This window comes from Phaethon lepturus, unplaced genomic scaffold (genome assembly GCF_000687285.1).
Source record: "Phaethon lepturus isolate BGI_N335 unplaced genomic scaffold, ASM68728v1 scaffold8604, whole genome shotgun sequence".
In the NCBI taxonomy this organism is placed as follows: domain Eukaryota; kingdom Metazoa; phylum Chordata; class Aves; order Phaethontiformes; family Phaethontidae; genus Phaethon; species Phaethon lepturus.
The window spans coordinates 54,011-69,879 of NW_010532631.1; the positions used below are offsets into that span (position 1 = coordinate 54,011).

General features: G+C 37.6%; 1 protein-coding gene across 1 annotated transcript in view; it reads right to left on the reverse strand.

Annotated features, from left to right (window-relative positions):
• SYTL3 (synaptotagmin-like 3) overlaps window positions 1–14,430 on the reverse strand; it is a 28,980-nt gene extending 14,550 nt beyond the window's left edge. The window contains exons 1-7 of the mRNA XM_010284899.1: window positions 14,321–14,430; window positions 12,745–12,960; window positions 9,015–9,079; window positions 6,333–6,384; window positions 5,310–5,382; window positions 4,283–4,355; window positions 797–921 (exon numbers count right to left, since the gene is read on the reverse strand). Coding sequence (XP_010283201.1) covers window positions 797–921; window positions 4,283–4,355; window positions 5,310–5,382; window positions 6,333–6,384; window positions 9,015–9,079; window positions 12,745–12,960; window positions 14,321–14,430 — 714 coding nt within the window. The remainder of the gene's footprint in view (window positions 1–796; window positions 922–4,282; window positions 4,356–5,309; window positions 5,383–6,332; window positions 6,385–9,014; window positions 9,080–12,744; window positions 12,961–14,320) is intronic.
• Between the last annotated feature and the right edge of the window lie 1,439 nt (window positions 14,431–15,869).

A 15,869-nucleotide genomic window follows, 5' to 3' on the forward strand; every position in this document is an offset into this window, starting at 1 on the left:
TGCCATGAGGTCTGGCCCAAAGCAAAAGCTTTTCTCAGCATCTAATTCAGGCACTTAGCAGACCACATTTACCTCATTCAGATGAGGCGATTCAGTAAGTACCTACTATATGGAAAATTGAGTATGGACAAAGTTCAGTCACTTGAGAGATGAAAATGTACAAAACAAAATCTTGAATGTAACTTTAAAGCAAATCTTCTGTGACATCATCTTCAACCCTGCACAATTTGTGGAAAAACAGATGACTGGGTTTTTCTCAAACTACTCAAGAAAACACTGAACGCTAGAGACTGTAACCAAAGCAAAAGGAAAAGGGAAATTGCCCAACAACTAACAGCAGTCAACGTTTTCTCCTTGCCAAATTAAAAAGTGCTCAGAAAGTGTCAGGAGGGGTTTTGGATGTTCATGGCTTGGTCCTGTTCATCAGCAACAGTGGCAGGAGGACAAGACACAGAGCACCTCCCTCCAGCCCAACAATCACACAGAGCAGACCTCAATCAGCCTCAAGAGAGTGTGGAAGCATGTGAGAGCAAAATGACACACCCTCTCCCTCCCTATGCGAGGGTCTTTGTAAAATCTCAGTCTAACATTTCAGCTCTGGGCTGAGATCAAGTGTGCAGACTCAGTCAAAAACCTTGTGAAGAATCAGAGTTCTGGCCATGGTCAATGACAATCAGCTAAGCCCTGCTCATATAGAAAAAGTAAAATTCCACTGTGTAAGTCATTATTTGTATAAATATGTTCCATTCCTGAAATAGCCCTTACAGTTAGAGACTGTGTATAATAATATGGTTACCCTGCTTGTAATGTTGATGGCAGTGTCAGACTGGCTCCTTCTTTGCTTCCGTCTTTCCATGTTCTGCCCATAATCTGTGGTTAGGAGACATCTGTCAGCCACATCATTCTGAGACTTAGAGATTTCTGAAGGGAAAATAAAGAGAGAAGTCACTATAACCAAACATTGCAAGCAATCCTTTAGATTTATAGGCTAATTCTGTAGCTTTCAAACTTTCATCCTGCAATTTCAGTATTGATCCCCTAAGATTAAGAAACAGATGGGAACACAAGTGCTTGTCCCATTTTTTGTAATTATTTTTTGCCTACCTAAATCTTTCCTGCTGTTTCAACTGGAAATTATACTCCTTGTTTCCTATCATTACAGCTGCTGCACGGAATTGTTGTATGCTATCAAATATAGTTTCCATGCAGAAGTAGCTACTACAGTCCCTGTATTTAGTTTGATTTGTAAAGCAGTTTGGTTTGGTTCAGAATAAAAGCAAGATCATTATAACAACATAAAGCAACACAACAGTGGAAGTTAGAAAGCAGAGCATATTGGAAAATATTTAAAAATTTATCCAAAATATGGATAAAAGGAGAGATATTACATACGCTGGTCCCAAACCACATATAATTTTAAAAACACGAGTAGTCCTCACTGACTACAATAACATTACTTATATGGATGAGCTTATGTACATATGTAAGCACCTTATTGAATCAGCACTTCAGTAACATCTAGTTTGTGAAATAAATCTATAGGACAATTGGACATTTAGTGCACCACTTTTTGCTTCTTATTCCTCAGGGTACAGTCAGAACTTCACTTAAAGGGAAGGGCAGCACTCATCTGTGATTTCTGAAGTTGAAAACTAGCAGGCTTAGCAGCAGATACTTCGTTGTAAATCCTAGAGTGTGTCTCATGAAGAATTAATAACTTGTAAGTGGTACATGAAATAGCTATCATATGTTTAATTCATACAGAAGAAATAAATATTTCTCTCACAACATGACCCTCTGTAGAGGAACCTCAGACAGCTGACAATATGTCATTATGGTATTCAAAAACAACAGCACTCTTAAGTGTGATTTTTAAAGCCACTTTGGGTTAGTTTTGTTCTTAGCAGCAATCAGTGCTCAGATGTTTACTGTACTCTATGTACATCATGTGACATATCCATAGGCAGGCTCAATTAAGTCATCTCTGACCATAAATGAAAGCAGGTTTTTAAAATACACAGTGAAAACAAAGATCATAAAAGAAACTGGAGTGAGAGATCTAATAGAGTAGATACAATCTGAGTAGCTTGACCAGCAGTAGAAGCAGAAACACAAGCTTGCCTCACACTCTCTTGAAATGAACAGGTTACAGAACAGGTTAGTGTGAGAAAAAAAGAGATTGTTCAGTTTTCATATCTATTCCTCCTTTGGCTTCTGTACCCAAATGGTCAAAGACGGACACTATCTCTAGTGCCAAGGGCGATTTTTCACTGCAAATAAAACTACAACCAGCAACTCATTTTACATTCACCAAATGGCAACCATTGCATTATAATCTCTGATACTGACAAACCACATTGGAACAGGAGGTAACAGCATAAAGAACAGACTGTACCTCAGTGGCACTGTGCTGCACATGCTAATCCTTTGTTCCTGCTGCTCTCAGACACACACACACACTGGCTCCAGTGACAGAATCAGAGGCATAAACAAGGTTCTCCAGGTTTATTTACACACAAGAGCTGGGTGTATTAAATACCTCTGCAAACCAGGACATTTTTATCTAGATAAGATATAGAATACTAACTTTAGACACTCGTGACCGAAAGCATTTATCAGTGCAGTACCAGGCTTTATTAAGAGGCCATATTGTCTGAGAGCATTGTTTTCTTAAGTCAAGAAGCCCAAGCCTTTCCCTCTGTAAGACTTCCTACACTTTAATTATTGACTTCAGTGATTGCAACAGCCTGTTATTTCCTCACAAATTAAAAGGTTCTACCCTAACTGAGGATGACAGCACCCAAGTGGGGGTTTCACATACAGGTGCACTGAGCTAACAACTTGCTGCCATTCCTCTCAGCAGCCACTGGCTCTTCCCTCCTCACTCCCTGGCTCCTGGCCACATGGACCGGCACTCTCTGTTGTGCAGGCTCTAACATATACACCCTACCTTGAGCCTATTTAACTCACTAAACCAGCAGAAACGTACCTATGTATTTTGTCTGGGTTAGTGTTCTGCCATTCTAATTGGCTAAATCAGTTTCCAAAGGGGTCCAGAAACACTGGTACGAATTCAAGTTATATGATGGTAGCATATAGCCAGAAACAGAGAAGACAGATGTGGGAGTAGTAGGCCCTTCCATTGGTAGCAGTGAACTATTAAATTAGCTTGCTGCAGTCCTGACAGTCTTTACCAGTAACTGTGGGATATGACCAGGCTTCAAACTAACAGAAAGCAGAATAAATTTTTTTCAAATTCTGTGCTGCCTCAGCTATCTGCTTTCAGTAACAAAGCCTACCCACTTCTCTGGAGAGACAGCCATTGCGTCTCTGCATAGCTCTAATGTGTGTTCACACAGACACAGCATTAAATTTGTGTAGTTAAAGGAGAACAGGCCTTTAGGATGGGTGGAAGAAATTAGAGGAAAGACCAAACAAGAGCTAAGACAAGAGGTAGGGGGAAAGGCAGAAAGGCACTAAAGCCAAATTTATCCAGGTCTAATCTCACATTTGGGGTTGTCTAAGATGAAGCTAGTAAGCAAACACTAAGGTTTGCTCAAATACATGCAAATCTGCAAGCCCCTGTAATCTTCATGAGGCTCAGAAGTTGTTTTCATCTGGTCACTGATGCCTTTAATCTGTTCTTCACAAAAGACAGGCTGTCCCCATTGTAGTTAGCCTCAGAGGTGCATACACAGTCTGCACTCTAAAGCACAGCAGGCAGCATAAGTGAATGGAAGGAGCCAAAAGTATCAGAATGAAAAAAGAGTTGTTAGCACTGGCTGGCTCTTATAAGTATGCACTGAAAAAACCCCACACAACCAGACAGACAGAGAAAGAGGAAGGAAGTCCTCTTGAAAACTGTCAGTGAATGAAAATATTAAACTCTACATCCATTACATGACAGGTTCTTTGACAGTGTCAGCTGGGGTTCAGTCAGATAGATAACATCAAGGTCACTACAGTAGAAAGTGGTTATTACTCCGTGGTAACCTGAGTTAAATATACTGCATCTGAACACTCAGTAAACTTAAAAATAACATTATACAGTCTTTTCACATCTTTACAAGAAAGGCATTCTGGGTTGGTATCATCAGCTTGTTAAACAACTAGCAGAATACTGAAGGAGAATTACTGTATTATTTTTCAGGTTGGCATTAGTCATTTCAGCCATTACTCAACACCCTTTGTTTATAACTATTTTTTGCCCAACAATTTGGCCAAAAAATTGAAACATTTGACTATGTAACTCTAGAATGACAAAGCACTGAAAGCTACTTACTTTTTATATGTGTTGCGAGAGACAAAAACAAGTTTTCCACAGATTTATTAAAACTTTTAGACTGACTGAGTTCCTGCAAATGGGAGATGCCAAGAGTAAGAAAACACAAAATATTTGCTGTTTTAAAGTTTCCATGATCACATATCTACAGACCACATAACAATCAGACAGTAAGGCTGCAGCCCTTTGCTCACGTCTGTAGACAAATACATCTGAGGACATATATTGACATGGTTGAAAACTGTCACACCAATGTATGAAGATGGGAAATAATCTTTTCAGTTCCATACTCTTTGATAGATAAGTAGGAAGATCACATAACAATTTCATAAATAAAACTAATTACATCACTGATTTTTTATAATGTATTTAATACTTCAAATAAGAAAGTCTTACCTATTACAGCTGCTCCTGTGCCTCTGAATCAAAGAGTTTTCATCAAACTCAAGGTAAAACACATATTAGAATGTTTACAGAATTGCACCCAGCTTCAAAACCAGGGCCTGAGGACCCAGTCCAAAATGAACCAAAATAGTCATTTAGCACGATTTTGACAAGTTCTGAGCCACGCCCACTCTTTTGTCCACTAGAAACTGTAATGCAAAGGCAACCATCATATTCACTGTTTTTCACTCAGTAGTGAAAGCAACACATGGAATTATCGCTTTATAAATGACTATTGAATATCATAGGATCATGGGTTCCTTCAGGCTGCAGGGGAGCTCAGGAGATCTCAGTCCAACCTTCCTGTAGTGACGCACCAAAAACTGGGTTCAGTATTCTAGTGCCAAGTACAGCGGTTAATTACTTCTCTCAAAAACTGAAAACTAATTTGAAACACCCTTCATGATAGACTCTGACCTTTCTCTCCTACCAATGCAGCATAAAAAAATTACAAAGGAACATAAGGCTACATTTATGTAGTTGTATTTATGCAGTTGCTATTTACTGCATTTCTGTGGCTGGCCTTTTCATATGAATGACACCGTAAGAGGTGCATGTATATGTGTATTTTGCAAATATGTACATTTACCGTCACATTGCTTCCTGATGTGGATTCTGTGAAAGGAGGTGGAGTTGGAGGTACGACAGAAATTTTGCTAGAAAATCAAGAGACAATAAACAGTGCAACAATTAATATATTATGCTAATAGACAGATAAATAAACCACGTTCATGCACAGTATCTTTATTCTCTGTTGTTCCTGTAATCTAAAGATCTGGGTTGAAATCCTGTGTCTTTAAGAGTTGCAGCACAGGTTTATTGCCTGTTCATAAGAATTAGGGCCATCTTTCTATCTCCTCAATCTTGGGCTGCTCTAGGCAGAATTATTAATTTAAAACAATCATGAAGACCTAATTTAAGAGAGGCTTTCTAGATTTCTATATCGTTGGCAGTATTACAATCTGTGTCCAGAGTGTTAAAACACAATTCCTGTGCAACACACTCCATCTCTGTTTCAGAGATGTTTTCAGAAAACAGTCGTCTATTTACAATACTAAAAGGATCCTTCCTTGCCTCAGCCCAAACCTGTTACAGCCCCTTTACAGCATTCCAGCCATTTCACCTGTTGTAAATAGCCCCGGTCTGTGAAAAAATCTGACTGTTATCTGACTGATTCTGTTATCACAGCATAATCACAACCCTAAAGGCAGCTGGTGAACTTCCTTTTTGATTCTCTTTTACCACATCTAGGCAAAAGCAAGCCCTTATGCAGCCCTAGTTAGGATCCTAGTAGTGTGTAAATTTGAAAGACAATGGTGTAAATCTTTGTAAGTCTGCAAAAAAATATAAGCAGATCTAACAAAAATACTGCACATCATTTCAAGTAAATCAAAAACTATTACCCTAACCATAGTACTCTTGTACTTGAGACCTTTTCTATGGATTGCTGAGAGATAAAAGTGACAGTTTTTCTACACTGAAAAAGTATTGAAATTTGTTTTTCATAATAAAAAGATATAAACTGATGGCTGGTTTGTAATGTACAATTTATCACTTATACAAACTCTCAGTGTCCTAGGACCATTTGTCCTTTTATCAGTCTTACCTCAGTTTCTGATAAGATTTCAAGAGCTTTGCACCAACTGTTTCATGTCTGTCTGTGAAGGAGAAAAAAACAACACTCAAAGGTCAGTTAGTAACATATGTATAATACTTTTTAAAATCAGTGCCTTTTCAGGAACTGGTCTGTATTTACAGAAGCTCATGCACATGCAAGTCAGGAGTGAAATCAGCTCCCACCTGACCTATCAGCATACATGCCAAGCAACACGCAAGTTTCTCCTGTATCACAAACTCTATCATGATTTCACCTTCACCTCTTTACAGGTGACATGTTCAGACCAGCTCTTCACAAATGCTGAGGACACTCATGGACGGATGCTAACAGGTCCATTTCTACAGGTTGCAAAGTGCTCTCAGCCTCCTGAGGTCTAGGAGGCAGGTAACGCACGGGCCCACTGCACTAAAGCACACTTCAACCATAAAACTCAAACACTGTGGAAAGCTTGAAAATGTGTACAAGAGTAGATACACGGTCATCTCTTGAATCTCATGAAAAATTCTTCTCGCTTTTCCTACTAGAGACCTGAACAGTCATGAAAACACATGACTAGCTCACAAACACGAGCAAAACCCTTTGTGAAGGCCATCCCTGTGGGGAAATAGCAACCATGTCACATTCCTCTGGTGAACAGCCACATGTTAAGAACACCAAGGAGCAAGCACTCCATCAGGCACAAACAATGAAGATTCATAAAAATGTAGTTTGCTCCTGAGTGATTGCCAACAGAAAGAAGGGCTAAATGCATGTAACAAATGGCCAACTGAAAATATCTGGAGTGGCTTTAGTCACTAATCATTCCTAATACAGAAAGCAGCATGTGATCTATGCTTTGCGGAAGATGTCATTAATTATTACATATTACTTACATATAAGCAGCAGACTTTGGTGGTGGTAGAAACAATAATCAACTTATTGATGTTACAAATTTCAATCAGAACTCCAGACTTATTGCTCTCTTATTAAGTAATATTTGGTATCTTGATTCATTGCAGCACTAAATGATTTCTTAGATTTTTAAGTAATTAGCCAGCAAGGCAAACTACCACTTTTATGAAAATATGATTTTTATTCTTTAGGTAGAAACTACACAAAATTAATAAAAGACATACCGATGTAATTCCCCCCCTCCACCGCAACATGAGAAAACTTCACTGTAACATGTATTTTTTCAGTTAAACTTATAACACAACTCAAGTATTCACTGTAGGATATTTTCAAACCAAAAGAGGGCACTATCTCTCCAGGCTTGAACGGTACATAACTACTACGGCTACTGTTTCAAAAGCTTGCCATTTTTTAACCCCTTTAATTATACCAGTTGGTCTAATCAAAGGAACTAAACAAAACTTATTTCTCCCTACAGGCTTATCTCCTGCATAACCTTAGATCTTTGTGACTTCAACAGTATTACCATTAGAGTAACTAAGCAAAATGCTTCAAGCACCCACAAAGCTTTGATAATGCAAGGTGAGAACTCATTCATTTTACTGGAAAGAGGGACAGTCAGTATCTTGCAGTATCAGATTCAGCATCTGAGAACAACATAGCATTGTCCAATAACTGAGATTGTTAAAATTACTGGCTTTAGACTTACTGAAAAGAATATGAGGGAAAAATTATTAACAATGGTTTGTGGGATACACCCATGCTTTAAAAGATTAGTCAACTAATACTTTAAAATCAGAAATTGTGTTAGCTAGAATGGAATTCAGTGAAATCTTTTAAATTTTAAATGAATTGTTTTAGCAGGAACTGTAGTTCAGTTTCTTAACATGCTACCTGCTGTCTTTTGTGAATACGTACTACCCAAAATTCGCCTGATTACATTCTTCCATTTATAAATTTTTTCCTATTTAAGTTTCCCAAGAGATATTTAAGGTCCATTGCTTTCCTTTTTACCAGCTATTCTTAAGTCTAGATACCATGCAGCTACTGGAAATGAAATTGTAACATTTAGCTACAGTCAGGCACAAAGTGAAATAGTTGCCTATCTGAAGTGGCGCTTCAAAAATCCTCTCCATCTTATCATAGTCATTGTAGGTGAAGACTAACTGCCCCTTCGTTGGCAAAACACATTCCCCATAGGGCAATCCATTCACATCCTCTATAATTTCTTTTAGGGTTTTGTATTTTTAATTGCAGTGAAAAGACAGAACACAAGGCAATAGTGCAACTGGCTGAAAGTAAAGAAACAGTAAGCATTTAGCTCTCTGTTGATTTATACATATACATGTTTTTCTTTATTCCATTTTGTCATTTCATTAAGCTTTAGAACTTTCTCAGTGAAAACAATTAAAGTTTTAACTTTGACAAACAATGGATGCAAGATCATTTGCTTCCTGCACATATATTTTAACGTTTCTATATTTATTTCATGTCATTGTGTTTTTCAGAAGCCTTAAACGCTCATTAATTCAAATTGATATGGCCAGCAATTTTCTTATTCTTATTACTCATACAAAATAAATTATACTTTCAAATGCATTCTGCTAGTTTGTGTTCACATTTTATTTAGTGCATAGACAGACGCACTGCATGATAATTTCTGACAAATCTCTAACCAAGTGGAAGAAACATTAAATACAGTGGCAGACTACATTCTGTGTTTCACTTAGATGAGGACTACACGTTACATGGCAGTTTATGGTCTGTTCCAGCAATTACCTTCACCTGGGTATTTTTTTGCTCGTTCCTCAAAGAACCATTCACCAGCCTTTACTTTCACATCTCTGAAAAACAAGCAAAAGACATTTCAATCAACGTTTTCCAAAGTGTATTTATTCCAATGTTTGATAACCATTTAACAACCCAACAATCCTTGTTCATCCTGCCATAAAACTAGGATTTCATGACTGCTCACTCCGTTGGCTGATTTTGCTGTGGGTCTGCAAACAAGGGATTCTTCTCCTCCATTACTTTTTTTCCTTTTTGCTACGCAGGATTGCCCACGGAAAGCAATACATACGGCTCTAAGGCACTGCTCTGAAGCCAGGAGTCCTGGGTCCACTCCAGTCTACACAACCAACTTGCATAACAGCTCCAGGCACTTGTGCTGACACCACTGCTTACAGCTGCAGCCTAGTCTGAGGAGCAAGGAAAGTCAACGATAGAGGATATGCTCCCAAGCAGAACTTGGAATGGCTACCAGGGAGCACTGAGCTCCACAACTCTGGTGGTATGATGGCTTCATGGCCTCTCTCTCTCCATTTTGTGGAGGCCAACATCAGTGGTGTCCATGTCATACATAGGCACCAGGATCACAGGATCAGAAAAGTAATGATTAACAAGTATAAAATTATATCAGACTAAATGGCTTTGTCAAGAGCAGATTTTCAGCAGATTTGATTCTTGCATTTTGTTGTCTCCAACTGAACTAGACGAAGTCTGCAATCTGAACTCATCCATTATTAAAGAAGCAAAAAATTCTTTAACTGAGGACGGCATTCTCTGGAGTCTTCAGGTTCCAAATTCTCATCTAAATGTCTTACTAATTTTTAGGGCATATATAACATTTCTGTTCCTTGTAGATTTTCTGATGCTTACTATAGGATGAAGTCCCACTGCAAAAATTTCCTTAGTGCAGGCACTGCTAAACCTTCTTCTTTACTCAAGTAGTTCATTTTCCTTCTATGAACTTAATCTCTTTACTACCATTCGTCTGCCAAGCTTCCTTGAAATTGGCAACAACATACAGACAGTAAATTCATGTAGGACTGGCCTCCTTCAGAAAACAAAACCTCTAAACATGAGAGCTATACTGATATTCACCAAAGGCCAGGCAACAAAACCCCTGGATCTGCCATTTCACACCTCATCTTACTCTATGTTAAAATAGACAAACTATAAGTAGGATGCTGTTTGTTCTTTCTGTGGCTTGATTTTAAGGCATTTTAGGAATTTAAAATATACCTTTGCAAGTAGCAATGCAGAATATTAAAAAAAATCACTACCTGTGTAGATTGTACTATTTATTTACCTGCCTAGCCATAGATCCTTGTGCATAACTGAACACAGATGAGTTTGAAAATTAAGTTAAAATAACTTTGAGACAGAACACTTATTCAGTTTGGATGGACATCTGTTAACTAATAAATGCCTGAAATCTCTGGCTGCACTAGATCTTCAAGGGCTCTGCATTGGTAGTGCCTTGATTCTCATCTCCAGCCTTCCCTTTATGTTCTTCCCACTACCTATGGTTATCTTCACAGAGTTTAATCTCCAGTTCTACATAGGCTCATGTAAGGATTACACACTCACAGCACTCACAGGATGAAAACACATGTGGTGGACATACCTTTTTTTTTTTTTTTTTTTAAGCTATAGAGTGTATTAAGCTCAGCCATGACCAAAAGCATGACAACGAAGCTGATAAAGAACTATCCTTGTCAGGTAAAATAAACTAAGCTCCTTCAAAGCAAGTGTCTTTCTAGACTCCTCGAAGATATGATTCCTTTAAAAAAACCACATTATACCAACTCCATTCATGTAAAAGATGCCTCTTCAAGGCGAAAGATACAAACTTTGTCAGTCCACAAGGCTTTTTAAATTTCTTATTTTGTAAACAACGAATGTTCACCTATCCCTGCCCATTCTTCCACTGAGGTATTTAAGCATGTTCATTACAAACATGTCTTTAGGAGAGAATCTCAGTAGTGCTACTGCTGATAATGTTTTTTTTCATGAAAATATACTCTAGTGGTAACCAAGACTCAAAAGTATGCTGCTCAGGACTTGAAAATCAGCTCTTACATTTCTTAGTCACCCTATTTTTCCCTCACTGGGATAAACACAAGATACTGAGTAGCATTTACCACACTGCAGTACTCCCTACCCTTCTTGAGATTTGCAGCCTTGATGTAAAGTTCACTAAAAGCAATGGAAGAAGTCTAACGACTTTGCATTGTGACTAAACAAGATCAAATGTGCTGTCTCTTTTCTATAAAGAGAATTTCAATGACAGATGAAGAATTCCTCTGTATTAGCAAGACAATAAGATAATTTCCTCAAGTAAAAATGTCTTTTAATTCATTTAAACAAAGCTTTCATGGTTTTACCATTAAACATCTGGACAAGCTTATGAAATAATTAAGGGTGCACAGCACTATACAAGGCAGCTTAACAACTAGCTACTCTTTAGAGGGGATTTCCACTGTGGCCACCAAAGAACTGGAAACCAATTTAAAAGAAGAGGAAGTGGAGGGAGGTATCTAGAGGAGGATACAGAAAGTTAACTTTTTAACCTTTCCTTTTAGTACTTACAGAGTGAAGCACGGATAGTGAAATGTATGCATAAAAATTTAGCAATTGCTTTGTATGAAATATAGATGGAGCTACTCTGCCTATTTTACGTATAAATTGCAAAATAAACTGAGGATTTGGAGTACATATTTTTAGTGATAGTTTATAGTCTCTTCCAAACTATAGAAAATTACTTCAAACTAGTAGTAGAAATTCATTTAGCTTAAGACCAATACCTTGCCTTACATTTCTCAGGCATTATTTAAATCTCATTTTGGCATCTTAAGAGGGAGTGAAGTGGTGCATTAATCTTGTGTTGGCATAAAGGAAAATCTCACCCAAATCCTCGCCCTTTGTACAGGGATATATATCATCCAGCACAGCTGTTGATTCATTTTCAAAACTATCTCTCTCTGTCTACATAATATAATTATTCATCAAAGGTGAAAATACAGCTAAACCATTTGGTTTAGAAATATTCTGATGAATAGGAAGGATTGTGATGGAGTATTTTGATGTAAAAATTGTACCAGCACAGTAAAAGAAAGATTGTTTCCTGTTTCCTGGAAAACAAAAGCAAGTGACATAGTAAAAGAAAAAACAACTAATTCAAAGCAAATAAATTTGGATTCCTGACCACATTTAAACAATTACAGATAATGTCATTAATGTTTATTGCTTTCTAAATTTATATAAAACATGACTTCAAATTATTCATCAATACAGGTTCCTCACTCCTGTAGTGTGAGGCAACACAATGATTGGGAAATTGTCAAGAAACTGACTATAATGCACCAAAACACAGCAACCTGTTATGAAACACTGGTTCAGTATTGAGTCAGGGGAAGGAGTTCTTTACAAGTTCAGAAACTAACAGCTGTTCCTGTGTTTTGCCACTATCACCTTTGTTACACTGTCTGTGGCCTACCTTGAGGATCCATTTCGCTAAATACAGGAAGGGAAATTTTGACTACATGAAGTATGATGCAAAATTCCTATCAACTTCATTGCTACCAGGACTCATCCAACGTTTTCATTCCACCAGAGGCTTTGTTTCCTTAATTGTTTAAAGCAACAGATACACACAAAAACCAGTGTGCATCCACTGCATAATCAGTGTAAACTGACACTTACCCAAACCAGTAAAATTTCTTACCCATGAGCGTAACAAACGGTGCATTTCCAAAGGTAAGGATTCAGGCAGACACGGCATTCAGAGCACACTCGATGACTGCACCCATTGCATACTGCACCTCTGTTCATCAATAACCCAAGCGATTTCTGACAGCGCGCGCAAGATCTCTCCTGGTATTCATGGCTTACATTTCTTGCCCCTTTCCATCGAAGCTGCTGCAGCTGCAGTTTCAGTTTCCTAATCCCCCAGGCAAAAAAAAAAAAAAAAAAAAAAAAAGATAAAAAAATTAAATAGACCAAAACCCCACTGTAAGTCACAAGCTAATATCCTGATTGTGCAGTATCGTTACTAGTGGAAGATACGTCCCCAAATTTAACCTCAGCTGAGCACTGTCTGAAGGTGTCTACACACAGCACATTTTTGCACTGTATATGCAACCACAAGAGTGCATACAGAGCAATTGTCTAGTGTACATGTGGTTCTGCTCCTGTCAGTTATGCACGCTCAGGGCAGGGCACAGAGATTGTGTATGCAAATGTTTATGTATTCACATAGGAAAACTGAGACTAAATGGTGCTCCCTCTCATTTGATTTTTTTTTTTAAACATATTTATCCAAGAATCAAATCTTCTATGAAGTAAAAGTAATCATAACAAATGCATCACCTGAAAGTTAAAACACATCAGACCAAAATATCAAAACCTTTCCCTTTCATTAACTTTGCTTCCATTACATGTACTAGTAATCAAGATCTATGTTTTTAAGTGTTAGCTTAAACATTATCAACAGTTGTCAGGGATTTTCTAACCAATTCAGACTTTTTTATAACCCTTTACTTACTTTTCACAATCATTTAATGTATCCAGTAATACTTACATAAATGTTTGCTGTAAACAAACTTAAAGTTTCTACATTTAAGAGGCTAAAAATTTCTAACTTAGCAACACAAACACCCTGTTTTACACGGGGCTGCAGCATGACAAAGCAGGGTACAAGCTGCAAGGAAATCCTTGCCCTAGCCCTGATACAAAGCAAATGCTGGAGGATTATCCCTTATCCTTCACGACTGAGATACTTGCAGAGTGTAAAATAATTAAATAGAATTTTTTTCCTAACCAATGACACCTATTGACACTAGTGACGAGGGACAGTGATGGATTCAGCACAATGAGCACATACCCAATGATTCTAAACTCCAGCCTTGACACAACGGTAAGTTAAATAAGCCAGCCAAAAATCTGAACATGATCTGTGTTATCAGGGCTATTATAGGCATACATAGGAACATGATGAAACTGCTATAAAGCCTTCACAGAAAACAATACAGGCAGCAACTGAATTTTCTATTAAGCTGAGAAGTAAAATTCATCAAGTAGATTATTCACTGAACAGTATTTGCTCATCTTTACTGTAGAGTAGTCAATAGCATGGTAAATCCAAGAGGCTCTGTATAACCCTTAGTTTTCCCAAAGAATAAAAAGGCATGATCTAATAACAAGTGAAAAAAAGGAATATATTTGGAAGAACAGCAAAGAGGAAAAAGAATACTTCTGGGAAAAAAGGAACAGAAATACAGGAGTAGGGGAACAACAGATACCTTATTCTTTCCTCTTCTGTATTTCTCACCATCTGGTCACGGTACAGGACTTCCAGAACAGCCTCTCGTTCCAATTCCTTAAGGAAGTTTAGATTAAACTCACAGGCCATTTTCCCCAAACTTCACTGATTTTGTAGACTCCTGTTCTGTGGTTCTACTACATTCAGAACAATGGATACTACTTTACAGAGTATAATGTGGTCTGAGTGTTTGCAACGTGCCTGCTCTCTGACTTGATTGGTGATAGTTTCACTGTGTCAAACCCTTGAAGAGAAAAGTAACTGTGTCTGTCTTCACACAAGTCATCATTTAAGTGTCTTTGCTACCCAGGGAATATGAACAGTTAGCAAGGTCACAGCAGTCTTGTCTTTTTCACATGAAAGAACTTCTTGTTCTTTTCTTTTTTCTTTTTTTTTTGCTGAGAGTGGTTCCAAAACAGATGAGAGCTTGCAGCAAGGTCCCAGATAGGGCTTTAACTGTCACCAGATGGAGGGACAATTCATCAAGAGATGGTGTAAGGGAGTGGGGGGAATGTTGTTGTTGGGTTTTTTTATTTGGTGTTGTAGATTTGGGATTTTCAGGCCTAGGGAAAAAAAAAGAATACATGTTATTATCTCTTCTCCTCACCTCTTCAAGGCACTTCAAATAGTATGTGAAGACCATATTTTGCTATAATCAGACCTTTCACACACTAATTCATGCACTAAATATACTTTGCAGCAAAGTAGAAAAAGAAAATGATTAGTCAATCTAATTCAGCTTACACATCATATTCAGTTTTAATACTACCGTCTAGTATGTATTACAAGACATGTAAGAGAGTTCCACTTATGGTACACCAAATATTAAGGATGTGTATATGAAACTAGTTAAGTGTTTCAAACTTAATCTGAACAAAATACATACAGTCAGGCTCTAGGCAGAAGGTCTAGACACTAGAACAGAAGGGTAAAGCTTTCCCAAAGCAGTTACTGATGCTTCACTGGTAGACCTCAGCTGAGAACCTGAGCAATGATCTGCATTGCTTGATCATTATTTTAAAATATTCTAAGTTTAAAAAAAAACCCAAACAACCAAACACTAAAACTTCAGCTATATAGTGACAATGTATTCTTGTTTGGTGCAGGTAATGACTTCACATACAGCTTGCCCCAATTAGGTTACTTAATTTCACACAAAAAAGCAGGAGGTGACAATTTGTATTTATAAACAGTATGCATTCCATTCCTTTATATTTTTTCATGAAACCCTTCAAGAGATACCAAAAAGACAAAGCATTTCACAGAAGCAGTGTTAACAAAAAAAAAAAAAATACTGGTTTCCTGTGGAAACAAAAGAGACAGAGATAATCATATTTTATTTCCTTAACAACTGCAATTTCACAGGAAATTACTCAGTTGAAACCTAAAAAGCCTGAGCAATTTTTTTAACACAATATATGTCATTTTCAAAGGCCCCTGCATCCATCACCTGCTTTCATCTTTTACCTCAAGAATACCTCCCAGGATTGATGAGCATGTTTAGAGCCTTCAACTCCATTTAAGTCAAT